Here is a 27510-nt window from a genome sequence, read left to right as displayed (position 1 = left end):
TTTCTATTTTGTTGATTTCAGCCCTCAATTTGATTATTTCCAGTCTTCTACTCCTCCGGGTGAGTCTGCTTTTTTTTTTTTTTCCAGAGCTTTCAGGTGTGCTGTTAAGTCCCCAATGTGTGCTTTCTCTGTTTTCTTTAATTGGGCACTCAGTGCTATGAACTTTCCTCTTAGCACTGCTTTCATTGTGTTCCATAGGTTTGAGTATGTTGTGTCTTTATTTTTATTAAATTCAAGGAAGACTTTAATTTCTTTCTTTATTTCTTCCTTGACCCAGGGGTGATTCAGTAGTTGACTGTTCAGCTTCCATGAGTCTGTAGGCTTTCTGGGGTTAGAATTGTCGTTGAATTCTAACTTTATTCCATGGTGATCCGACAAGACACAGGTGGTTACTAATATTTTTTAAATATCTGTGGAAGTTTGCTTTGTTACCGAGTATGTGGTCCATTTTCGAGAAGGTTCCATGAGCTGCAGAGAAGAAGGTATATTCTTTCCTATTTGGGTGGAATGTTCTATAGATGTCTGTTAAGTCCATTTGATTCATTACCTCTATTAGTTCTCTTATTACTCTGTTGGGTTTCTGTCTGATTGACCTGTCCATTGGTGAGAGAGGTGTGTGTGGTTTGATGACTGCCTTGAGTTCTAAAAGTTTTTCTTTTACATAAGTGGGTGCTTTTATATTAGGGGCATAGATATTCAAGATTGAGACTTCCTCCTGATGAATTCTTCCTGTTATGAGTATAAAATGTCCGTCTCCATCTCTTCTGATTGATTTTAGTTTGAAGTCAATTTTATTTAGAAATTAGAATGGCCACACCTGCTTGTTTCTTAGGTCTGTTTGCTTGAAAAACCTTTTCCCAACCCATTACTCTGAGTAGATGTCTGTCTTTGTGGTTGAGGTGTGTTTCTTGTAAACAGCAGAATGTTGGATCCTGTTTTCATATCCAATCTCTAAGTCTGTGCCTTTTTATAGGTGAATTGAGTTCATTAATATTAAGTGATATTAATGACCAGTGGTTGTTGACTCTGGTTTTTTTTTTTTGTGTAGTAGAGTTTGTGTGTTTCCCTTCTTTGAGTTGTGCTTGTGAAGGGTCGCTAGATGTCTGAGTTATTGTAGGCAGTGTTGGCAATGTTGGATTCCTTGAGTTGCGATTTTCCTTCTAGTACTTTCTGTAAGGCTGGATTTGTTGCTGCAAATTGTTTAAATTTGTTTTTATCCTGGAATATTTTGATTTCCCCATTGATAGTGAATGATAGCTTGGCTGGGTATAGTAGCCTGGACTTGCATCCATGGTCTCTTAGTTTCTGCAGTACCTCTATCCAGGACCTTCTGGCTTTCATGGTTTCCATAGAGAAGTCCGGTGTAAGTCTGATAGGTTTACGTTTACAAGTTACTTGATTTTTTTCCTTTGCAGCTCTTAATCTTCTTTCTTTAATCTGTTTGTTGTGTGTTTTGATTATTATATGGCGAGGGGATGTTTTTTTTTGATCCAGTCTATTCGGTGTTCTGTGTGCTTCTTGAACCTTAATAGGAATATTGTTCTTTAGGTTGGGAAAGTTTTCTTCTATAATTTTGTTGAATATATTTTCTGGACCTTTGATCTGCAATTCTTCTCCTTCTTCAATTCCTATTATTCTTAGATTTGGTTTTTTTATTGTGTCCCATATTTCCTGAATGTTTTGTGATGAAAATTTGTTGGATTTGCCGTTTTCTTTTATCAGAGCGTTTCTTTTCTCTATGGTGTCTTCAGAATCTGAGATTTGTTCTTGTATCTCTTGTATTCTATTATTGGTTATGCTTGCTTCTGTAGTCTCTGTTCGTTTACCTAGCTTTTCCATATATAGCCAGCCCTCGGTTTGTGTTTTCTTCATTGTCTCCATTTCAGTTTTCAGTTCTTGAACTGTTTCCATTACCTGTTTGATTGTTTTTTCTTCGCTTCCCAGGGTATCGTTTATAGATTTACTCATTTCTTCAAACTTTTTGTTATACTTCTCATCCATTTCTTTACTCATTTCTTCAATTTTTTTATACTTCTTTTTGTTATACTTCTCATCCAATTCTTTAAGGGAGTTATTCATATCCTGTTTAAGGGACTCTATTGCTTTCATAATAGCACCTTTTTCCACTTCTTCTGGCTTGAGGTGTTCAAGTCCTTGTATTGTAGGGTCGCTGGAATCTGGTGTTTTCATGTTGTTTTTCAGATTGTTGGAGGAGTTCTTGCCTTGGCGTCTGCCAATCTCTTCCTTCAAATGCTCTCTATTGGATCTTCTGATACTGGGTCAGGTTCCCTTGTTGGGCAGGGACCTCACTGACAGAAGGCCTACCTTTCCTCAGGCAGGCTATTGAAACACAGGAACTCCCTCCTGCTGGGTTGCACTTACAGCCCAGTCCCAGGGAGCAAGGCAGATGAGCTGGAGAATTTTATGGCCCCAGGGGGAAGGGAGGAATAGAGGAAGGGGTACCTGAGTTAAAGCTGGGATAGGAGGTGGGAGAGCTTTGCAGGGTGGAGCCACCCCTGCAGAGTGACCAGGGAGTCAAGGGGGACGGGGAATGTCTGAACTCCTCCTTGCCAGGCTTCTGCTATGGGTCAGGAGCAAACTCACCCTTCTGATGGATCTTATGCTACAGGATCAGTGCCCCTTGCTGGCCAGGAATCAAAAGCCAGCATTTTAAAACTGTGCAGCTTTTTTCCTGCTATGGCTCAAAACTGAAAAACATGTGGTCAGCTAAAAAAACAACACTATCTAAGTGTTTTGTGTCAGGACCTCTTAAAGAGCTGCAGGGTTTTGCAGCTAAAGCTGAGTCAGATAGCCTCTCTAGCAAGCAAAGCAGATCAGAGAAATTGCTGCTACCAAGAAGCCATGCTTTACTCTATTTTTTTCTGTCTAGAATTACTTCCCAAGCTCTCTCAGGTTTTATGTGAATGCAGTTGTCCATGTGGGTGCCATTCTGTAACATGAGGGCCTGCTTGTTGGGGTTTATGTCCTGCCCAGTTCCCATAGCCAGTAAGGTCCCAAAGAAAATCACACAGAGGTCTACATAAGTTATAAACTGATTGACCCATTAGCACAGGCTTCGTAATAGCTCTTATAACATATATTAGCCCATTATTCTTATATATGGTAGCCAGATGGCTCAGTATCTTTTTCAGTGGGGCAGGTCACATCCTGCTTCTTTGGTGTCTGGTTAAAAACTTTTCTAATCTATCAAGATGACTATGTGATCTTTGTTCTTGAGACCATTTATGTAATGTATAATATTTATTGATTTACATATGTTGAACAATTCCTACATATCTCAAATAAAACCAGCTTGATCATAGTGAATAACCTTTTTTGATGTGTTCTTAAATTTGTTTGTAAATATTTTGTTGAGAATTTTTGAATCTGTGTTTACCAGGGATATTGGTTCGTAATATTCTTTTTATGTTCATCTTTATTTGATTTTGGAATCAAGGTAATACTAGCTTCATAGAAAGAGTTTAGTGATTATATTAATTAGTTCCCTGTGACTGTGATAAAATATCAGGACCAAGAGCAAGATAAGGAAGAAAGGGTTTTTTGGCTCACAGTCATATTGTTGGGATAGGCATGGCAGCAGGCAAGGCTAGACATCTTGTTAGAAGAAGGAAGCTTGACTGGTCAAAGCTTCATTGACACAGGCAGCAGAGAGAACTAACAAGAAGTGAGGAAAGGCTCCAAACCCTCAAATCCTCCCTCCTCCAATGACATATGTTGAGCAAGGTTCCACCTCTTTATGGTTTCTTAACTGCTCTAAGAACACCCAACTACAGATCAAGTTTTTATATATAGGAACCTATGAGGGACATTTGTCTTTCAAATCACAACAGTGATATTCCTTCCTTTTCTATTTATATACTACATTTTATTCTGTATTTTTATATTACCTACCTTTTATCTATCTATCTAATATATATATAATAACATTATAATACAACATAGGTGTTAGTTCTTTGAAGTCTGATAAAATTCACCAGTGAATCTGTCTGGCTGTGGATGTTTTTTAGTTACAGGATTTAAAAATTTCTGTTTTGACTTCACTACTTATAGACCTGTTTATATTGTTTATCTCATCTTGGTTTAATTTCCAGGCCTAATTCATTTTTTTGTTTATATTTTCAAATTTATTGTAATGTATGTTTTTTCAATAAGACATAATAACTTTCTCAATTTCATTGGTATCTATTGTAGTGGTGCCTCTTTTTATCTCTAATATTATTAATTTGGGTCTTCTCTTTCTTTTGTCTAGTTTGGATAAGAGTTTATCTATCTTTCTTATTTTTTGGAAGAACCAACTTTTAAATTCTATTGATTCTCTCTATTATTTTCTTGTTTCCATTTTATAATTTCTGTTCTGAAATTAATGGTTTTTCCCACCTACTGATTTAAACTTTGGTTTGTTCTCTTTTTTTTTCCAAAGCTTTGTATATCATTAAGTTATTCATTTGCTTTCTCTCAATTTTGTATGTAGGTTCCTAGAAGAGTAAACATCCCTGTTAGGACTGCTTTCATTGTAGCCCATAGATTTTGGTGTATTCTATTTTCTCTCTTCCTCCCTTCCTCCCTCCCTCCCTTCTTTCCTTCCTTCCTTCCTTCCTTCTTTCCTTCCTTTTTTTTTTTTTTGGCTTTTCAAAACAGGGTTTCTCTGTCACAGAACTCACTTTGTAGACAAGACTGGCCTTGAACTCACAGAGATCCTCCTGCCTCTGGCTCCTAGCACTCGGATTAATGGCCTGTGCCATCACTACCTGGCCTATTTTCATTATTATTTGGTTCTAGGAATTTTTTTTATTTTCTTCTTGATTTCTTCAAGGACACATTCATTGATCAGTACTGTGTTGTTTAATCTCCATGTGTCTGTGTTCTGGCTTCTCTTGTAGACTTCATTGTGATCAGACAAAATGCAGAGATATTGAAAAGTTCAGATTTTCATTGTATTCTTGAGTCTTGCTTTGTGTTCTAATATATGATGTTTTAGAGAAAATTCCATGTACTGCAAAGAAAAAAAATGTGTATTTTGCAGTGCTTGGATGGCATATTCTGTAGATGTCTGTTAAATCCATTTGATCTATACTATTTATTTCACATATATGTGCATATATGTTTTATATATCTAATATATATTACAGCATTATAAACTCTATATCTATCTATCTATCTATCTATCTACCATATATAGTTGTTGTTTGGATGGATTGTAATTTAGTGAGAGTTGGGTATTGAAGTCACATATTGGTATCTTGGTATTATTTTATCTTTGTTGGATTGTTGTAGTTTCCCCTGTCTTATCTTCAAACTGGAATTTTCTGTTCTCTCCATGGGCCATTGTATTGCTGAGACTTCCCACAGAGTTTTTTTATCTCCAGATTTTCAGATTGACTTTTCTTCAGTATTTCTATCTCTTTGCTGAATTCCTCTTTTGTGCCTTGTTTAGCTGTATGTGTCTTTGAACATACTCATAATCATTATTTTGAGTTTGCTATCTGTAATTTCATCTTACTTACTTACTCACTAGATAGCATTATTGCAGAATTAGTAATTTTTTTGAGAACTTTGTTATCTTGGCTTTTTATGTATCTTGTTATTGTACTGAGATTTATGCATCTGGTGTTATTTCTTTGTTTTTTTTTAAACAGCTTTTTTATTTTAGTTGAAATATTTGTAGTGCTCAAGTGGGACATGTTTGGATGTGGCAGATTTGAGTGTAATCTAGAAAGAAGTTCCGCAGTCCAGGAGTTCAGGGTGCCTGGTCAAAACTCTGTATTGTTCCACCAGTGGAATGGTAACTGTGAGAACAGCCAGTTGGATATTACCACTGTGCAACTGTTGTGCTAGCCAGTTAATCGTGGTAGTCCTTTTGACTTCAGCCACAGTTGGAGGATGAACATTCTAGGACAGTATGGAGCACACTGGGGTTTTAGTAAGAGTAGGATTGAGAGGGAAGTAGAGTGGGTGAGGGTAGGCTTGAATATTGGATTGAAATGAAAAAGAAAAGGTGAGTAAGTGGCTGGGGATGGTTGGAGTGCTGCTGGAGCCCACAGATTCCGGAGATGGTCAGCTCTGTGGAAGGCTGCAGTTAAGGAAAAGAGGAATAAGAATGAGAAAGGGAAGATGTAGCAATAAGAGGGAAAGTATTTGAGATAAGGGTGAAGAGTATAGAAAACAGTGCATACAGTCAACTGGGCAAAGAATCACACAAAACAATCCTAAAACTTAACTGAAAAATGCATAGAGACAAACAAAACCTTCATGAACCATAAATGCAAGAGTGAGATCAAATACTAGAAAGTAAGAAATAAAAAAATGTGTATGGAGTGAATGCTGGCATAGCTACGTTGAACTAGAAGGTGAAATTATCAGATCCCCCTGGCTATAGCAGGCTCCACCTAGTGCTGTGTCAGGGACGGGTGGAGGGGAGCTGTAGTCTGCAGTTTCTGTGTCCCATGTGATTATGGTGTGTGTGCGTGTGCATGTGCGTGTGTGTGTGTGTGCTGTGTCAGGGACGGGTGGAGGGGAGCTGTTGTCTGTAGTTTCTGTGTCCCGTGTGTGTGTGTGTGTGTGTGTGTGTGTGTGCTCGCGCGCGCGCCTGTGCGTGCGTCTCCTTTCCCGATAGCTCTCTTGGACCACACACTCCGCCTTGACTTCTGAGCCTGAAGGTCCAGTGTGTGTGAGGAGCAGTGCATCCCTTGCAGTTTCCACTGCTTTCTTGTAGTTTTGGTGACTATAATCTTAAATCCACTGATGACTGCTATAAATTAGAGGGCCTGTCAGAAAGAGTTAGAGAGCACACCTTTCAGGCTGGACTGCTGTTACCCAGAATGGCGGTGAGGAAATGAGGCATGGCTCATTGATGCGCCTGTATCACAGCTTTTGTGAGTGATGGAGTCATCCGAGCATCTTTCTTTGGAAGTATGGAGTTTGTTGGTGGCCTTGTGATTCTTCAGGTAGCTCTCATTGCTCTCTTTCCTCATAGGGTTCGAAAGATTTTAAATCTGCGTGTGTTTGAGGACGAGAGTGGGAAACACTGGTCCAAGAGCGTGATGGATAAACAGTACGAGGTGCTGTGTGTCAGCCAGTTCACCCTCCAGTGTGTCCTCAAGGGGAACAAGCCCGACTTCCACCTGGCGATGCCCACGGAGCAGGCGGAGAGCTTCTACAACAGCTTCCTGGAACAGCTGCGCAAGAGCTACAGGCCAGAGCTCGTCAGAGGTAGGTGGCAAGCTCAGGCGGTTCCGTGGTGGGACCCCTAACGGACTGTGGGGCCTGGGCTCACGCTGAAAAACAAAGATGCCAGAGTAAACAAGGTCTTGGGTTCAGTTCCCCAGCATCAAAACAACATCCCCTCCCCAAATAAAAAGATACAAATACAATTAATTATAAAAATGTTTTCAAGGTTTATTTTGAAATTATATGTGTGTGTCTGTGTAGGTATGTGCTTGTGAGTGAAGGAGTGCACACAGGTCAGAAGTGCATTAGATCCTCTGAAGCAGGAGTTGCACACAGTTGTGAGTTCCTGACAGGGATGCTGGGAACTGAACCCCAGCTCTGTACAAGAGCAGCAAAAGCTCTTAAGCCCTGAGCCATCTCTCTAGTCCTGTAGACTTATTTTGATTTGGTTTAATATATATATAGAATATTATGGCATTAGGCAGGTAATCAGTACAAAAAGTTCTGAGATTCTATATCTATCTATCTATCTATCTATCTATCTATCTATCTATCTATCTATCTATTTACCTACCTATAAAACATATTCTATGTATGTATTGAGGACAAGAGTGGGAAACACTGGTCCAAGCGCATAGTAGATTAGCAGTATCAGGTGCTGAGTGTCAGTCAGCCAGTGTGTCCTCAAGGGAACACATATGTATGTTTTATGTGTGTGTGCGCACACACGTGTATAAAAAGTGTGTTTGTGCACATGTATATAAAAAGTCCTTTTTTTAAAAAAAAAAGAATAGTAGACTTCAGAGGCTGGAGAGATAGTTTAGTGGGTCAGAGTGCAAGAGGACCCAAGTTTAAATCTCAGCACCCACATGGAGAAGGTGAACATGGTCGGGATACAGCTTAGAGGTCTTGATTGGTTCACTTTCTCTGTTAAAGAATTAAAAAGCAGGAAAAATCTGAAGCACAACAGGTGTTAGCAGAGAAATCTTGAGCACTGCAGACAAAATCAGCAGTTGAAGCAAACCATGGGGGTGAGAAAACACACACATAACAGACCTACAGAGAAAAAGATTCTGCAAAGCAGAGGGGGAATCAGGAATCTGAAAATCTCTGGTGGGGACTCTTTAAAGCCTTTGAAGAGTTTTTCTTCACTAATTTAGGGTTGGTCAGTTTGAAGAACGCTGGGATGGTTGATTGGCCTAGAATTATTGTGTGCTGGGTGAAGGGGAATGCTCACACAGCGGGGACTCCCTTCCAGACTAGGCACAGACTGCATCCAAACACGTTTTCACTGAGAGATCCTTTATTAAACTGGGAAGAAAAGTTACAGTGGGCTTTCTGACTCAGGGAGAAAAACAGCAGCAAATGGCCTTGCAGGTGTGGTTTTTAAGAGGAGGAAAAGGGGAGGTCTGTTAGAATGGGCTAGGATTCTGTGGTGAAGGAGAGGGGGATAAATAAGAAGGGGAAGGGACCAAGGGGAAGGTGGCAGGGACATTGACCCTGGAGGGACAAAGGACTGCCTCTGGATAGAGGGGAGACAGACATGGACTATAGGCACATGGTGGTTTCCCCATGTCAGGATGAGGTGTTTAATTTTATTTGGGCATGTTAATTAGTTCAGTCAAAGGGGGTTCTGATTGCTGGACTTTGGTAGTCAGCCTCAGGAAGGAGGCTGGAAGTGGCCAAATAAGGGAATAGACCTTGGTGGCTAGCTTTAGGAATGTAATCTAATGGTTTTTAGCCAGGGAGAGGGAATGGGGAGTAGGGCAAGCCCTGCCAGAGCCACATGCTCCAGCTGGTGTCCCTTCAAGTAGTCCTGATCCCCCACTCCATCAGTAGGGGCTGCTGCTGGGAGACAAAAAGCTACAAAGCCTTTGTTTAAGCTTTTGTGTTTAAGGCTTTTGTTTAAGGCCTTTGTGTCAGATCAGGAGGGTGAAGAAGAAGTTGACCATTTTCTCCTAACTGTGGAAGCCTGCAGCTTCAAACCTTTATTTCTTTATTATTGTTGCATGTATGTGGGTGTGTGTCTTTTAATTCTCGTCCTTGTAAAATGTGTCCATTTGTCATGAAGAAACATACACAGCATTTTTGTGCTTTAAATCAAATCCCAGCCTTTCTGGGTTCTGATGGAGCAGAAAAGTTCTGCCTCTTCTGGAAATGGCCTCCTTTAAACTCCATTCCTGAGGCAGCTCGTGGCTACATCTCTGGGGTTCTCCGACCTAGCTTTGCTATGAACTTGCTTCTTCATGGAGTGAGCGATAAGTCAGGTCCTCTGAGGAATGACTGCTTTGCAGAGCCGAGGACTGGGAACCCTGAGCATTGTCTTCCCTGCTGCTTGCTGTTCCTGCAGTCATCGCACTTCCGAGAAATCTCTGAGATATTTCAGGGGCGCTTTCAACGGGGGAGAATTGACACTGCTTATGAAATGCTTGACTGAATGCAAAACAGCGTTCATCCAAGTCCTTAGAGAGGAGTGCTTCATGTATTATTAGATGCTTTCAGTTTTGAAGTGGTATGAATTTTTATCCAGGACATTATATGAAGGGCCTGAAGTGGTGTGCTGTAAACAGTGTCATTTTATAATGGGTCATAATTTAAACACATGAGATATGATCAGTCTAATTACTTTTATGAAACATGACATGATTTTTTAATCAAAAAGTGCAGAGTTTTAACCAAAATCTTTGCAACTTTTGGACTTCCAGAAGGGCTATGGTTTTGTTATCAGAGCTTCTCTCTCTTCTGGCCTTAGTTCTTCTCCAGCCTGCGATGAGAAGAGTGCAGCGTGTTTCCCATGCCTGCCGCCTTTGATTATTTTTGAGAATTTGTCTTCCAGCTTCATGGGAAGCCTTTGAGCTGAAGAGATGTAGGAAGGCAAATCAACTACTGAATACATTTTCTTTATTTTAGCATTTTTTTCAGGGCCACTTCAGCAACTTTAAAATGGAAAGTAGTTTAACTACTGTTAAATTTTTTTCTCCACTTCCTTCTCCTTTCACAGCTGAGCATTTATTTTACATTTCTAACTTGGTCTTTCACATTCCCAGTGAGTGTCCATTGGATTACATACATTTTCTTGACAGTCAATAGCCCTTCCCACTCAGACCAGCAGTGGTTCATGTTAGGCAGTGAAGTCTATTGTTTCACTTCCCATTGTTTGTGATGGTGCTCTAACCTGAGCTCTCCCTCTGCATCTACATAGGATGGTTGCCCCCCTGGGCAAGCTAGTTATGTTACCCCTACTTTACTATTGTAAGTACATAGCATGCCAAACTGCATCTCTTATTAGGAGCTTTGGATCTTCTAGGCCCTATGTAAAGTAAACACTTCCCATTGTTTATTCACTTGCATTTTCACAACAAATGAAGAACCAGTCTGTCTCCATTTTAGGCTTTAAGAGCCATCTTATATTAAAGACAAACTGGGTTCATCCCTGTTTATGATTGAACCTGTTTCCCAAGGATTGGGCTACTCCTCAGCTCTAACCTTAACTACACATGGTTCTGCACTGCCTGTTCCAGGAATGGCGGTCATGTCTTTGTTTCAAACAGTTGTTTTTTTTTTAACTATCTTGCAACCCTACCTTTGTTTCAAAAGGGATATTATGTCTACCTTGTTATGCCCACCTTACAGCCATGTTTTTGTTTCAGGAAGTCATCATTGTTATGATGTTCTGCCCTTGTAACCGTGCCTATTTGCCTCCCAGATCTGCCATTTGGAAGCCCCCTGCCCCTGAGCTGTAAAAACTTTGTCTTCCGCACATCCACAGCTCACCTCTTGAGCCCTGCTTTTAGGGGGAGGCAGTCCATGTTCTTGAGTTTAAAAAAACTAGCTTTAATTAATTGCTTGCTTTAACTAATTTGGCCGTGATGATTTGGATGGTGTTCCTCCATCTTTGGGATTAACAGAACCCTATTAGGTGGACAAGACATTGCCATCATTTTACAGAGGAAGAAGCTAAGTTATATCAGAGAACCTATGGGAAGCTACTCAGTGAAAGACAGAGCCTGGGACCAAGTCAGCATCCATCCCTAGAGGCTGATGTCACTGATATGATCAGTTCACTGTGAATGAACACCTGGCCTCCCTGACCTTCTCTCCAATCCTTATGCCTTCATCAGGTCTATGGGGACTTTTCTGCCCTATGTGTAGAATTCAGTGAATATGTTCAGGGAATTCAGTGAAGGGTTAGAACCTCATGAAGGTTTTGTAAGAGAAAACCTGGTTGGTCTTTTAACTGAGAGGTGATGTTTACCCAAGATTTTAAGTCTTCTTTCTGCTGCTAGATATTGTACTATTTCCACTTAGGTAGCTGTTGTGATTTCTCTATCAGTGAGATATTGTCAAGCAAGCCTGGTCCTGAGCTAGGGACAGAGCACAGGAGGCAAGAGACTCTCCTTTTCTAAAGCAACTTACAGCCTATGTGGAAGAGAGACACTGAGTGAGTGGGGCACACCCTTGCCGTAGTACATGTTCCGAAAGCTTCATGTTCTGCAGAGCTGCTGAAACTCCCAGTGCTTGTGGGGAAAATGGGAGAAGAAGCGAACTGCTGCCATGGGTGGGTGGTAGTGTACACCTGTAATCCCAGCACTTGGAAAGCAGAGGAAGGCAAATCTCCGTGAATTCAGGCCCAGCCTGGTCTACAGAGCAAGTTGCAGGACAGCCATGGCTACACAGAGAAACCTGTCTTGAAAAACTAAAAAATACCCCCCAAAACCAAAAACTAAAAACTGGAAAACAAAACCAAAACCAAAACCAAAAACCCAGCCAACCATCAACTAACCAACCAACGAAAAAAAAAAAAAAACAAAAAAAACAAAAAACAAAAAACAAAAAAACAAAACAAAACTAGATAACCCACCTCTCCAAACTGCTGAGGACTTGTGATTGCACTGGCCAGCAGGAGTTGCTTCTTTATCATTTTCATAAAGTACAGTGGAGCTTCTGCCAGACCTGAGAGCTTTCTCCTTCCTCTGCAGATGGTTGTTTTATTCTTGCTGTACTGCCCTCATTGCCTAAGAAACTCACCTCTGCTTTGATGTAGGCAGTGTGGTAAATGTACTCATCATTAGTACTTTTTTATTTATAGACATGGTTTTGCTACATAGCTCAGATTGGCCTAGAACTTGTTATCTTATTGTCTCAGCTTCCCTTTCTCAAGTTCCGGGGTTCTAGGTGGTGCACCACATCTGGATTCTGGATTCTTTCTTACTTATCAGTACGTATAAGGAAATTCTCACTTTAGAAACCGTTGTCATGGGAGCCTCCTATAATGACTGGTGCTCATGCCTTGAGCAGGCATAGGTGTTAAGGAGGCCTGGCTATGGTCTTGACTTTTTAAAAAAACTTTTTATTGATTCTTCGTGGATTTCATGTTATGCATCCTGATCCTACTCATTTCATTATCCCCTCGCATCTGCTCTCTGCCCTTGCAACCCCCACCTCCCAAATAACAACAAAATTTTATAGAACAACTAAAAACCAATCAACCAACCAAACAAAAAATTCTTGGCATAGAAGCTGTAGTGTGGCCCAGTGAGACACACGTTGTATATCTTTACTCCTAAGTGTTCATTGCTGTGAGTCATTGGCCTGGTTGGAGGTATCTGGCTTTTGCTGTACTATTGATAATGGGCCCTCACTTGTACTCTTGGACAGCCTGTTGTCCTGTGTCATGGAGACCCTGCAGTTTTGGGTCTGTAGAACTGGCCCCTTCACATGTTCCTGCAGATCAAAGAGGGTGGATGTTGGGTGGGCCAACTCATAGCCTTGCTTCTGGGTCTGGGTGGTGGTAGCCGGGTTGGTCAGCCAGCCCGCTTTCTCTCCTTGTCACCACACAGGTGAACTCTCTAGCACTGCCTCAGCTAGCTCACCCAATGCTACTGGCAGCAAGGGGCGGGGCAAATTCTTCTGCTCTCATGTTCTCTGGTCTGGCTCACTCACATCCATACCACTGGGGCCAGAAGGGAGGGAGTGTCAAGTCTCCTGATGTCATGTTTTCAGGGCTGGCTCACCTGCCTTTGAGTCAACAGGGTCAGCTCTAGTGCACTGCCCAGGTGAGTGGTAGGGCCAGCTCTTCCCGGTGCTGCAGCCAGTGAGGGGCTACTCTTTCAAGACTCAGGAACCAGCTCTTGCCGCCTGCAGTAAGTGGTGAGCGATTTGGGGGTGGTATCTCTCCCTGATATCCACCCTGTGACAGACAGTGGGGCTAGTTCTCCTCTCCTGCTTTCAGGTCAGTTCACCCCTACCCCTGTCAGTGAAGACAGTTCTAGTGCGTTGCCCAGGTGAGGTGCAGGGCTCAGTCTCTGAAGTGCTGCTGTTGGTGAGGGGCAGGGCCAGTTCTCCCGAATGCTTCAGCCAGTGGTGGGGGACAACTCTGTGCAGCCCTATCCTTACTGCCTTCAGTGGTAGCAGGAGCCATGGACTTTAACATAGACTGTGACTGTAGCAGGGCCAAGGACCCAGGCATGGCTCTTGGCAGTAGCTTAGGCTCGTACACCTCCATGGCTCTGGGTGGCAATGCTTGTCACTCAGTGTAGTAAGGAACTGCGGGCAGGCCTGCTTTTCATCCCACACGGCTCCCGCATGGCTAGCTTAGCCCTGAAAATAACAATACACAAATTGTATTCATTTAAAACACTGCCTGGCCCATTATCTCTATAGAGTTAGTTACTGACTAACTCTCACATCTTGATTAACCCATTTCTAATAATCTGTGTAGCACCACGAGGTGGTGGCTTACCGGAAAAGATTCAGCATGTCTGACCTGGTGGCTGGCTCCATGGCGTCTCCCTCACTTCCCTTCTTCCCAGCATTGTGTTCTGTTTACTCTGCCTACCTTATTTTCTGTCCTATCAAAGGGCCAAGGCAGTCCCTTTATTAACCAATGAGAATCACACATAGAAGGCCCACCTACATCAACTCAGGACTGTATGGGGCCAGCCGTGGCACAGACCTTGGACACCAACATGGCTAGAGGTGGTGGCCTAGATTCTGGATATCCATGTGGCCTTTGGTGGCAACATGGACCACAGACATCGACACGGACTACAGCTGTGAAAGGACCATGGAACCAGACATGGTCCTTGTCCACAGCCCAGGCCTGGATGTCATTGTGGCCCTAGCTGGCATCACAGGTCACCCAGATCAGCATGGCCCCAATGGCAGTGCAGTCCCTGAACGCCAGCATGTCCTTAGATAGCAGTCCAGACCCTGGACTCGTCCTTTGATGGTAAGAGGAGTTATGGGCATCAATCAGACCCTGGCTGTGGTAGGACCACAGACCCAGACATGGCCTTTGGCTGCAGTTTGGGTCCAGGTGACACAATGGCCCCAGGTAGCAACACAGACCACCCAGATCTTTATGCCTCCAGGGTCAGCTTGACCCTTAAAGACCAACATGGCTTCAGGTGTTGGTCCAGGCTATCGACCTCTGCACATGGTGACAGGAGCCATGGACATTTTCAACATAGAACCTGGTTATAGAGCAGGGCTATGGACCCAGACATGGCCCCCAGCAGCATTCCAGGCCCAGGTATTGCCATAGTCCTGGGTGGCAATGCAGGCCTTCCAGCTTGGCATTGCCCATGTGGGGGCATATTCTTCAGACACCAACATGGTCACAGATTATGGCCCAGACTTTGGGTGTTTGCAGGGTCCTTGAAGGTAACAGGAACCACAGACATCAACATGGACCCTCACTGTTGCATCAGGTGCCCTAAGACAGAAACTAGAAATGCTAGGCCTGGAAAGCAGTTCAGCTTTCCTTCTGCCACATACCGTTGGTCCCAGCAGTTTCCCAGCTCACTGGGGAGGGAGATAGGGAGGGAAGCCAGACCTGCACTGCAGGAAGTAATGTCAAATTGTTTAGAGCCATCTCTCTCATCCCACACCCTCGTGCTTTCTTACCGTCTGGGTCATCTTCAGTTGACTGACTGCTTAGAGGAAAAATCCCAGCGTACAAATTTGACAAGTTTACCCCTCTGTTTTAGAATGAGCTACAGTTATGAAGTAGCAATGAAATAATTTTATGGTTGGGGGTCACCACAACATGAGGAACTGTATTAAAGGGTTGTAGCTTTAGGAAGGTTGAGAACCACTGCTCCAGATTGACAGAATGGCCTCTGGGCAAAGTCAGTGGTGGCTTCTGTTGCCACCCAGGGAGTTCCAGCTTGGGATGAATGTTGAAAGCTCATTTGGCAGGGTCATGGAACACCCTCTAAGTTGAGTGCTAAACAGACATTGTTTTATAGTAGTGGAGAAATAAATATTATACCAATGTGAAGTGGTTGAAAAGAAAGAGCCCACCCTTCCAGGCTTCTAATTACAGCGCTGAGTCATGTGTAGCAGGACCTAAGAAGGCCTCACAGGCAAAGCACAAGTTACTATAGTGTAAAGAGCTCCTTAGGTACTTGCTGTAGGGTCTTATCTGTCATGGGCAAAGAGCTAGAGCAATGTGGACAGGCACTAAAGGAGGTGGCAGCATATGATTGGCCAGCCATCTCTGTGCCCTGCATGGAGCATCCATTATGTCTAGGTCTCCTGCAGCTTCATAATGCAAGGAGAAGGTTTGGGAGCCAGGAGACCACATCTAGTTCTTGCTTTGTGGTTAGTAGTTAATGCCTATGGATTCATCTAATTTCCTACCCTTCTTACCACTTAAATCATTTTAGCAGCATGAGTGAACTTTCAGCAGATGCTGGCTTTGGCAGGTACTGTGAGCCGAAGTCATTATTCTGAATATAAATTTAGGAAATTACAGCATGGGTCTGGTCTTTACTGTTTGTGAGTGGCAAGGCTGACTGACTGTGGGATGGTCTCATGCTTCTGTGTGGAAGCTTGGTACAGGTATGACTGATCTTTTTTTTAAATTGGTTAGTGTTTTCGGTCACTCAAATCTTTTCCTTTCCTCTTTGGTGATTGGCTTTCTTATTTATTCCTGCATGTGTTTTTAGACTTAGCTTACATCATCTCATGATTACACTTTAGCCTTCTTCCCAAATGGGGAACTGCTTCTACTTTCATCCTTAATTCCTATCTTTTGACGATTTCTTTAATTGATTTTGCATAGTGAAGAACAACCTAATCTTACAAGTTCCTTTTCTTACCTATAGTACGTGTCTGTGGTGGCCTCAAGTCCAGTGTTGGTGGCATGGTGGAGATTTGGTACCCCTGTTGTCATGGCCTTGTCTGGTGTGATGAAATGAGGACAGGCTCATGAGGGTGATGGCTATCTCATTCATCCGCCCATTTACTAAAGATACCAAAGATTTCTTTTCTAGCTTGTGGCTATCATGGGAGATAGTGGAAACTTTAAGAGGTGGGGCCCAGTGGAAGGAAGTGAGGTCACCGAGGGGCATGCCTTTGAGGGGGATACTGGAACTTAAGCCCCTCCTCCCTCTTTCTCTTTTAAAAAAATATTTTATTTTACTTTGTGTGTGTGTGCGTGAATGATGTGTGTGTGTGTGTGTGTACCCTTGGAGTCCAGGAGAGGTATTTGAGTGTGTGAAGCTGGGGTCACAGTCAATTATGAGCTGCCGGATGTAGGTGCTGGGAACCAAACTCAGGCCCTCTGAAAAAAACAGGAAGTGCTACTGTTGCTCCACCCCTCACCCCATTTCTTCCTGTTTCCCTGAGATAAGCAGCTTTGTTCTGTTATATGCTGTTATTTTCTGCCATGATTCTTTGTCTTGTCACAGGCTCATAGTGGTAGGGCTTAGGGACCACGGATGGAAACCCCTGAAACTAAAGTAAGCCATTTCTCCTTGTGAGTCAAATGTCTCAGGTGTTGTGTTACAGTAGAAGATACCTGACAAACACACTGCCTCTCTTGGCTTCTCTTCCTTCCTGGCCTTATTTTCCTTCATCTTTTTTAAAATCTCATACCCTGAGCTTCCTCCACACTCCTGACCATGAATCGGAGGCCCAGCTCTTTCTTCACAGTCTGTAGTGGCCTCTCAGATTAAATAAATAAGGACAGTACTTATTTTATTTTGTAACTTTCTTTTCGTATTTATTCTTTGTGTCTTTCACATCATGCATCCTGGTTCCACCCATCTTCTGTCCCCTCGCATTTGCTCTATGCCCCTGAACCACCCCCCCCCCCCAAATAAAACAAAATATCATTTAAGACGAAAAGGGAAAAAAAGGAAGAAAGGGAAAATTTCATCGTGGGAATTGCAGTTTGACACAATGAACCATGCAGTAAAGCACTTTAAGGGACAATATTTTAACAGATGAGTGAGGCATAGGTGGGAAGAAACTCTTCACCATTGTATAGTCTCAGTACTTACTCCATGGACTTGGGATGGGATGAGAAAAAAGACTAACTCACTCAGGAGTCATAAGAAGGATCCAGGGTCTGGAAAGACAGAACTATTGACGAATTTGTTGACTTTTTATGTTCTTCACATCTGTGTTTTCCTGAAGAAGTGAATAGTGCATGTGCCTTTTTATCATTCTTCCTTTTGCTGTGTCCCATGGGAATCCACCCAGTTTATGTGTTCTTCATGTTGTTTAGCCTTTCACCCATCCTCTGAGTTAAACATTAACCAACTGTTTTTATTTCTATTTCAATATGCACACACAACCTACTGAATCTGTTTAGTGTTGCTTGTATGTACACGTGTTTAGGGCTGACTGCTCTAGGTTGGATAGCCGAACAGAGGCCCAGTCTCTGGACCAGATTCTCTTCCTCTCTTGGCACTTGATTGCTTGTAGTTCTTTATCTAAGGAACCTTGTGTGATTTCCCATGCCTTCACTGGCATGTCAACTGGTGTTCTCATTAAGTGGGATTTGTTTAGGCAGTCATATTTTTGAGATTTCGTGGTTGTAGCTCCCCTGCCGTGTTTAGAAGATGCTATCTCATGGCAGGCGCCCTGGTGCTTTGGTTCTTACAATCTTTCCTGTTGTGTCTTCTGTGATTTTCCCGAGTCTTAGGTGTAGGGCTGCACTGTAGATGTGTCAGCTGGGAGTGGGCGCCCACAGCCACTTATTCTCCATGTTTTGTTTTTTTTTTTTGAAAGTAAATTTTATTAAATTATAAAAGTTTCCATTTCCGCCCCTCTTCCCAACACCCTCCCACTCCCCCCACTCCCTCTCCTCCTCCCTCTTCGTCCCTTAGGGCAGTCAGGGTTTCCTGCCCTGTGGGAAGTTCAAGTTCCTCCCCCCTCCCTCCAGGTCCAGGAAGGTGAGTATCCAAACAGACTGGATCCCCAAAATCCAGTATATGCAGAGGAAACAGGTCCCAGTATCATAGTCAATGGCTTTTCAGAAAGACTTCGGGCCAGCCACATTCAGAGAATCCTGCCAAATTCCGAGAATCTGGTTAGATCACGTCCTCGTTCACTCCCAGTCCAACTGGCCTTGGTAAACTCTCATTAGATCCATTTCCTTGTATCAGTGGGTGATAGCATCCCTCGCAGTCCTGATTTCGTTTTTCATGTTCTTCCTCCTTCTGCTCCTCATTTGGACCTTGGGGGGCTCAGTCCGGTGCTCCAATGTGGGTCTCCGTCTGTATCGCTGTCCTTCGCCAGATGAAGGATCCCACCGATGGTCCTCTGCTAGCTATTCTCCATGTTTTGACCATCTGCACCTGTCTGTAGTGTTCTCCATCTGCTACAAAAGACAGGTTTGCTCTAAGCATCTATGTAGGGTTTTCTTGTTTGTTTGTTTGTTTGTTTTGGGGGGTTTATTTCTGAATTCCAAGCTTTATTTCATTGTTCTGTCCTTATGCCAGAAGTACACCATTTTGATTTGTAGTAAGATTTGAAATTGGGACATCTGAGTCCTGTTTGTTCTTCTAATAGGTAGAATAGGTAGTTTGATGCTGAAGTTCAAACATGCACAGCCCTACAATGGAGTTTAGCCCCCTTATCCCTGTCCAACTTGTTCCCCTATTGATGTTGGATTCCCCTCTGTATGCTGTGAATAATTGGTTAATAAAGGAGCTGCTTTGGGCCTATTGCAGCACATAATGGGGCAAGGCAAGAATTCCAAGCAGATGGAGGAGGAGAGAGTAGGCGGAGTCACAGAGATGTCATGTAGCGGTGAAAGGACAAAGACGCAAGTCACCAGCCGAAACTTTACCGGTAAACCACGAGCCTCGAGGTAAAATACAAAATAATAGGAATGAGTTAATTTAAGATGTAAGTGCTAGCTAGAAATATGCTTAAGTATTGACCAAACAGTATTGTAATTAATACAGTTTCTATGTGATTATTTCGGGTTTGGGCAGCTGGGAACAAAAAAGCAGTCTCCGTCTACACCCTAGCTTTCTACACATAATTAATTATATTACTTTTTCTTTTTATCTATTGCATGTGCAGATGCAAACTAATGTGAGTGTTTGGCTTTTAATGTAAAAGGTAGCATGCAGTAAGCTATTTTTATCGCTCTAGAGAGTCTTCCCGCACCAGTTTAGCCCGATGTTCTCGCATCTTTTTGGTGTCAACCAGGCAGTGCTTACAGCAGGAGCACACTGCGACTGATTGGTGCTTCTGTTGTTGGATTATTGGATTTTTAAATTTTTGGGTCTTTTTCACCTTTATTCTTTGATGGTGTCATACATTGATGCCACATATCTTGATCATATTCATTCTCACCCTCATAACAACTCCTCCCAGGACCAGACCCATCACATCCTCCTCCCAGTTTTATGTCGCTGTTTTATAACGACTTAGATTTATTTATTTTTTAACCCACTGAATCCTCTTAGTGCTGCTGCTGTGCCTGGGATCATCCACTAGGCACACACAACCTTTGAGTGGCCAGACTCCTAAAGAAAAGTGATTCTTGCCCAGCAGTGGCAGTGCTTGCCTTTAGTCCCAGCACTCGGGAGGCAGAGGCAGGAGAATCTCTGTGAGTGCTCTATAGAGCAAGTTCTAGGACAGGTTCCAAAACTACAGAGAAACCCTGCTGGACCTCCCACAACAAAACCCTGTCTTAAATAACAAAACAAAACAAAACTAAACAGCAACAACAACAAAAACCAAACAAAACAAAAAAACAAAAAAAAAAAAAGGGGAAAGTGATGTTCCAGACCCCAGTAGCCATCAACTGCCATAAACTCTTCAGCGGGGTGAGACCTCAGGATCTTCTCCCTCCTTGCTAGAGCTTAGAACTAGCTTGATCTTGTGCAAGTCTTGTGTAGATGGCCACTGCTGCTGTGGGATCCCGTGTTATGGCCAATGTAGTTCTTGTCTCCTAAGAACAGTAGTGGGACCGGTGAGATGGCTCAGCAAGTGCTTTCTCTGTAATTCTGGTGATCTGAGTTTGATCTTCAGACCCACATGGTAGAAGGAGAGAACTGAATCCTACATATTGTCCTTTGACCTTCATGCCATGCATTCGTGTATACACACACACACACACACACACACACACACACACACACACCGCCAATACAATACTACCTCCAAAGTGATGCAAAAAGTAAATTTGTACATATACCACTTTCTGCGGAGGGTCAATACCCAGGATGGGATTGACAGATGTGCCAGAAGGTGCTGCCCGTTCCAGTCTGTGAGACCCCTTCTTTCGTCATAGCTTTGTCAACAGTGCATTTTTAATTTCTAGATTGCTCTCCACTTGTTGATAAACTCATTGTAGCTTTAATGTGCAGAGTGTGGTTGAACCTTTCTCAGATTATTTTTAGCGTTTTAATTATTTTTTCTGAAAAATGCTCTTAATTGATCTAGTTCTTTATTTCCTGGTTTCACTTTAATTCTCGTCTTTGCATGTCTTCTTCACTTTGTGCTGTGTGGTCTGCTTATTGTGCTGGCTCCTTATTTCATTTAGTTTTTAGTTGTGCTAAATAATAAACTCATGGTCTGAAAATGTCAGAATTTTGCATGGCTCCTTTTTTGCCACATCTGATCCCTTAGCAAGTTGTTCTAGGCTCTCTGCTGACGTGCATGAAACAGGACGCCACTTCTTGCTGAAGCTACTCCAGTCCAAGATGTCAGAGTGTGCCATCTTAACTACCGTGACAGCCTCTCCCTCCTGCTCCAGCTGGGCCTCCTTCAGGCAGTCCTCACAGCAGTTAGCAGTTCCCTGGAGTGGTTTAGGTTGGGAAAGCTTTGAATGGTATGCTTAATTTTCAACAGTAACTACAAGGACAACAGTGTGTGCGTGTGTGTGTGTGTGTGTGTGTGTGTGTGTGTGTGTGTGTGTCTTTGTTCCTGTGTGGGGTAGGAATGGAGTGTGGGGGAAAGCATTATGCCTTTTCAAGGATTGCCATTCTCTTCCTGGGGGGACAGGAACAGATGGAGGGTGTTTCTGAGCAGAGAAACCCTCAGGCCAAGGGGGTTCCCTGTTAGGGAGATAGATGGTCATAGCTCCGGCTGGTCCACCTTTGAGCCTCCGAGGATGTTTCTGCTCTGCATCCTTTGTCCCCTAAAATTCTAACCTGGGTCTTGATGTGAAGCTCCTCTGAGGCCACCAGGCTGGGAAAGACGTATCTAGGTTGTTTCCTATGTTGCAGCTAGCCATCTTGACCAGTTCTGCTCAGCCCAGCAGAAGTTTTGCTGTGAGGTTAAAGGACTGTTTGAATAGAACACGCATCTGACTAAGACATACGAGGAAACCATCTTCAGCGTCAGCAGTGTGGGCATGTATAGAAGTTGAATGTAATCCTCTACCTTTCTTATAGACCTGGGGAGAAATTACAGACCAAGATTAAATTCTTTGTCACATTCCAGTTCAAAGAAGTGAATTCTGAGCTCAGAAGACCCTCCGTGGTTTCCTACCTAGTTCTCTCAGGGGAGAGGTGTCCATGACTGGTCTGATATGGGTTCATTTAGCAGCCATGGCCAACATATTTGCATATTTGTGTTACAAAGGTGCCCTTGTGGGTCCTTCAGAGCTCGAACACTCCAGCATTCCCACATAGGCTCCAGTGTATCTCCTTCAGGAGCCGAGGTGGCCTAATACTTCCTGTGAGGCTCTCTAAGCAGAATGTTGTTAGGGACTGCAGAAGAACACTAAGGTGTCCGAGCAAAGCCCAGTTGTCAGAGACATTCATAGAATCTGTGTCAGACAAGATGTGCTTGTCTGCGGTGAGTCCATGATTCCAGCACCTAAGCTCAGTTAGCATCCTAACTGCCCAGTTGAGGTCAATTTTTGTCCTAGGTGTTTACCAGCCAAATGTTTGTTTCCTTCAGAAACATGTTTTTGACACTATGGTTTGCGTTTGAGGGTGGCCTTTTCCTATAACTTAGCATTGTTTATCTTGGGCCACAGGTGTATCCCCTTCCCTAGTATCTCTTGCCATGAAATCCTGGGTCTGGGACACCTCAATGCTTGGAAGTAGTACAGCTAAGCAGAACACTTTCAGAAGGGATCCTGGGCTTGGAAGAATCTGTAAGGGTCTAGGGTTTGCCCCTCTTGATCCCTCCATGGCCTCCATTGTAGAATGGAGCTCTATGCCCAGGCCTGGCTGTTCTTACTCTGAGGAGTTTGGTTACCCATACTGTCTCATGTGCTGACAAGCCTAAGGAGGCGTCTTTCTTGAAGACTCTGATTTCTGCGGAAGGATCCTAGAGCCCTTGCCACTGCCATTCAGGTTGCTTGGAGCCAGGCATCCATTGCTGTGTTGTAATCATTTTCCCAGTGTGGTCCACTAGTGTTGCCATGTCCTCTGAGGAGGCAGGGATGCTGAGAAGCACGGCTGTCTCCATGGAAGCAGGCTCTGCACATGAGGGTAGAGCTGCTCCAGATGCCAGCAGCTTGCCAGTGCCATTTCCACGAGCTCTGCCTACACAGTCCTGGGGATTCACATCAAAGCCCTGCAGCTTAACCTTTCTGTAACCTGATTTTGAATGCATTCTTTCTCCCCATGCCATTCTTCTGCTTGATTTCTTCATGTCTCAGCCTGTGTACCCAGTGTTGGGTTTCCAGTAGTGACTCCTCCTTCCCTGATTGGACTCTGAACAGATCCAAAGTGGAAGAGAAAAGAAATTCGGGCGCTGAGAACACTTCCTGGGTAGCAGGAAACTGCCTGTAGTGTGGGCTTGGTTCATGTTAGCCCAAGGCTGTTGTCTAGTACCATGTCCCCTGAGTCTTGAGAGCGGGTCAAGTTCCAGTGAGTGGGTCATGGCCATGTTCTGGACAGTAGAACTTTCCCTTGAACCAGGCCAGGAAGCAGCATCACACGCCTCTTGTTTACTCTGCTTTTCTTCAATAACCTCCGCCCTTGGAAAATTGACCGGGCTGGTTCCCAGGTTGTCCAGATGCTATGATGGCCGGTGACAGGCACATTAGCACTAGTGACCAAGGTTTCTTGTTCTCACTGCATTCACAGTGACTGTCCTATTGGGCCACAGGTTGGCAGTGTGGGTCTTGTTGGTATGTGGAGGAAATCAGTTGGGAATTATCTAGAGGGGCATGGGTACCAGCCTCACAAGTACCAGTGAATCCTGATGTGAAGTGCTCGCCTTCCAGACTGCTTGGGAGGGACCTTAAGCAGCTGCTGTTTGAGACCAGTTTGTAGATGCTGGGCCCCAGTTGGTGTTTTCGTGCCTGAAACATGTGGCATAGACATGTTTGACACGTGCTTGTCCTGCAGCTCTGGGTGGAGTCCTGAGACTTATATTTAAGAACAACTCAATTATATCACCGCATGAAACCAGATGTAATTCTGTAGATATGTTCTTGTCTTTTATTTTTAAAAGTGTATTTATTTTCCCTGGCTAGTATAATTTTTCTTAGGGACTTCACCCTTTGATCTGGACTGGAAAAAAAGTTACCATTTTAAGACCTATTAAAACCTGTCTTTGGATTTATTGTGTGTACAAATGGAAATTCAGATAATAGTTCTGTTCCCAGCTGAAGAAAAACAGGAAAAGAAAAATCATTTCTCACCACTTGGAATGAGAACTATGGTGAAGCATGCGCCGTATATCCTGGCAACAGAAATTCAAGGTTGGAAATCATTTCCTTCCTCCTGAGTCTGCCTGCAGCTTCCCTGAGGAGTGTAGATGGTGAAATTTGCTACTAATTGTAGCCATAATTTTAGCATGCAATTAAACACATGATTTCCTTCCCAGCTGATGTCTTTTTAGCTAGTGCGACACAGATAGAAGAAGGCTCGGTTGGTCTGAGTGGCCACCTTAACCCCTGGAGGTCATAGGAAGTCACTACTATTTGGGCACATTTGGCTCCCCATCAGGAACCAGCTTACCCTGCCTATAAAGATGGCAGGCTCCTTGGGTGCTTTTAATGCTGCCTTAGGATTGCAGTTTGTGCTCTGAAGAAAGCCAGTGTTGATGTGTCTGTTTTGCTCAGTCCTCGTGAGACTAAGGAGGGAGTAAACTGGGTGGGAAGAACCAGAGGGGAAGACTGTGGTGTGGTGGTGGAAGCCATGGTTCCCGGAGAACGATTCAACTTGGGTCAGGCAGAGGGGATGGATATGAAGAGGCATTACCAGATTTGGGGCTAAAATGGCCTCCCTCTGGCTATGCCAGTTTGCCTTCCCAGCATGGACATGGCATCTTATTCATGCTGTGTGTCCATCTTGGTGTTAGCAGATCTTTCTTGCCAGTTCATTTGGGTAGGCTGTAATATCGGTGCTGTTTACCTGCCTCTCCCTCCCCCACCCTTCACGAAGCTGGCCATTTTATTCTGTGTTGGCTGGTAGGCCCCGTTGCCCAGGTTTTTTATTACATTGTTGTACATGTAGTCTTTGGACAGATAAGCCTGGGGTCTCCAACTCTTAAATTTTTTTTTTGATTATTCTTTCAGATGGCAAGTTTGGTGCCTACATGCAGGTGCACATTCAGAACGATGGACCAGTGACTATAGAACTGGAGTCTCCTGCTCCTGGAGCTGCTAACGCTGACCCAAAGCAGGTGAGCCTGAAGTCTGGAGACTGCCATGGTCTCCTGGGTAAAATGGGCCCTGGCTTAGCCTTGGTCTCTGCAGTAGTCCTCGTCTTGAAGCAAAGGAAACACCTCATGGCTGCAGCCTCATATTTATTTTCGCTTTCTCAAGAATGTGTGCCACAGTCACTCCTGAACTTGTGGCAGGCTTGACTGTGCAGAGAAAATGTTCTTAGAAAGGTCTGGTTTTTCCTTTTGGGCTGTTCTTGGACTAGGCGTCATGGCACCCAATTGCCACTCGGTGGCAGCAGAGCAGCAGCCCTGGCCCGCGTGCTCAGTCAGAGTGGTTACCTGGATTGGGTTTTGTCCAAGGTGTGGGTAGATGAGCCACTCAGGATTCTCTTAAAATCTTCATTTTTCTAAAGCAACATCTGACCTGGATTTACTGCCAACTTTATAAGTGTTCAGGAAAAATGTAATTAAAATAGAGAAAGGAGATGTGTGATCGTCCTTGTAAACTTACATTGTCCCTTTGTGCTTAACATTTACAAAAGCTTTAATTAATGTATCCACTTGATCGGGACATGAGTCACTACAGGCGGTGGGTTGAGGTGTGCTTCCGCTCCTTCTTCCTAGCATCCTTTCCTTGCTAGGATGCTGTAAAGTGGACTAATGAATTCATCTGGGGGAGCCGTGATGGAAACTTGGGGCTGAGTAACTGGTGTGGAGCAATGGTTTTCTTCTGTAGAAAGCCAGTGTTAATACTTTATATTGGCTGAGAAGTAGGACCATGTGTGCAATAGCATCAAGGTTCAAAATGGACCTGAGGGTGCCGCCATTACCGATAACATTCTATCTGTCTGTCTGTCTGAATGCTTTGTCTGTTTGTACACCTGTATGCCAGAAGAGGCATTAGAGGCATATGTGGGTGCTGGGAATTGAACTTGCGGCCTCTGGAAGAGCAGCCATTACTCTTAACTGTGAACCGTCTCTCCAGCCCTTACTGAATAACATTTTAAAAAATAACAAACAAAAAGAATCCACATGGAAATGCAAGCTTTGAGGTAATTGGAGACTTACAGGAAAGCCAACCAGAGCCCTAGTGTAGTCTTTACTTTTAGTGATCGACGTACTGAAGTTAACATCGATAAGATACTAATAACTACATGTAAGCCCTATTTGAACTCACCAGCCCTCCCTCCCTCTCTCTCTTCCTTCTTTGATGCAAGGTGTCACTTTGTAGTCCAGGCTGGTCTTGAGCTCCTGGTAGTTCTCTTTCCCCAAGTCTTCTAGATGCCAGGATTATAGGCCTGAGCTACCATGCCCAGCTGTCGCTGTCACTGCCTCCTCTTCCACGTCATCTTGGCTAGATCTTCTAGGGAGGTGGCACTACACGCAGTTTCACTAGTGTCTGCTTAGCTGTGCAGTGTTCCACATGGTGTCTAATTGCAGTTGTCTAGTCTGTGCCAGTTCCTTGGTCTTTCCTTGTGTTTCACGACCGTGGCACTTTCATATGTGTTGTATGTTTTATAAACCGTTTCTCTCTCTTTTTTTTTTTGTGGTTACAGCAAGGCATTGCAATGTGACAGGAGTCTCAGCCTGTGATCTTGTTCTCCTAGTGCCGACTGAGGAGGTGTATGGCACTGTTACGTCTCACCACAGTGATGCTGACCTTGCCACCTGGTCAAGGTGTTGTCTCATCTCAGTGTTGTTAACTTTGCCTTCTGGTCAAGGTGGTGTCTCACTGCGGTGATGTTAACCTTGCACTGGTTAAGGTGCAGTCTACCAGATTTTTCCATCCTTTGTGAAATCCTTACCCTTCCCTTATCTGTCTTTCTTCTGGTCGTGGCAGACATTTCTTTCTTTGCAGGGAAAGAGGTCAGCACATAGTACCCATCCTGCTGTTCTTCCCCTACCGCCTTCTAGTCCAGCAGCAAAGCTTCTCTTCTGGGCCAAGGTCAGCCTCTCCTTTTGGGCCAGAGCCAAAGTGAAATGGTAATAAGGACCCTGTTCAGAACGACTTGGGGTGGTTTCCTTTGTGCCACCTGGCTCCTGCAGTAGCAGCCTTTCCCTTCCTGTGTAGCTCTCTTAGAGTCAGAGGTTCCTTAATTAGGAATTCAGAACTTTGTGATGTTTCTGGGAAATGATAATATGCTTGAAAAAGAAAAGAATTTCAAACTGCTCCTTGAAATTAGACCCTTTGTGGCGGTAGAGGTCACATCCCATGCAGCCAGCCTGGCTTGGACTAGACTCCTCCCTTTCCGTGCTCTTGGCAGCCTTGCATGCTTACCCATCACCTTCTTCTTACTGGGTTTCCCCTCCTCTGGCGCTGGGAATTGATCCCTGTGTCTCATGCATGCTAGGCCTTCTTGGTCTTCCTTCAGCTTTCAACTGTACTTAGATACCCAGAGTGAGTTCACCAATGTCTTCCGCCTACTCTGCCCTCAGAGGGCTCATGGTCTCCACTGCCTGCTTGCTGGCCTGCTTCATGACAGCTTTCATGCC

At 43.8% G+C, this 27510-nt stretch overlaps 1 protein-coding gene across 1 annotated transcript in view; it reads left to right on the top strand.

Annotated features, from left to right (window-relative positions):
- The window catches only part of Dtd1 (D-aminoacyl-tRNA deacylase 1), a 186853-nt gene that overhangs the window by 27617 nt on the left and 131726 nt on the right, over positions 1 to 27510 (top strand). Inside the window, exons 3-4 of the mRNA XM_048455508.3 lie at positions 6995 to 7230; positions 24929 to 25035. Of these exons, the coding sequence (XP_048311465.1) occupies positions 6995 to 7230; positions 24929 to 25035 (343 nt within the window). The remainder of the gene's footprint in view (positions 1 to 6994; positions 7231 to 24928; positions 25036 to 27510) is intronic.

Source organism: Myodes glareolus, chromosome 10, assembly GCF_982192425.1.
Source record: "Myodes glareolus chromosome 10, mMyoGla1.1, whole genome shotgun sequence".
NCBI classification, from domain to species: domain Eukaryota; kingdom Metazoa; phylum Chordata; class Mammalia; order Rodentia; family Cricetidae; genus Myodes; species Myodes glareolus.
The sequence above is the reverse complement of the archived record's forward strand: the minus strand, read 5'-3'. Positions and strand labels throughout refer to the sequence as shown.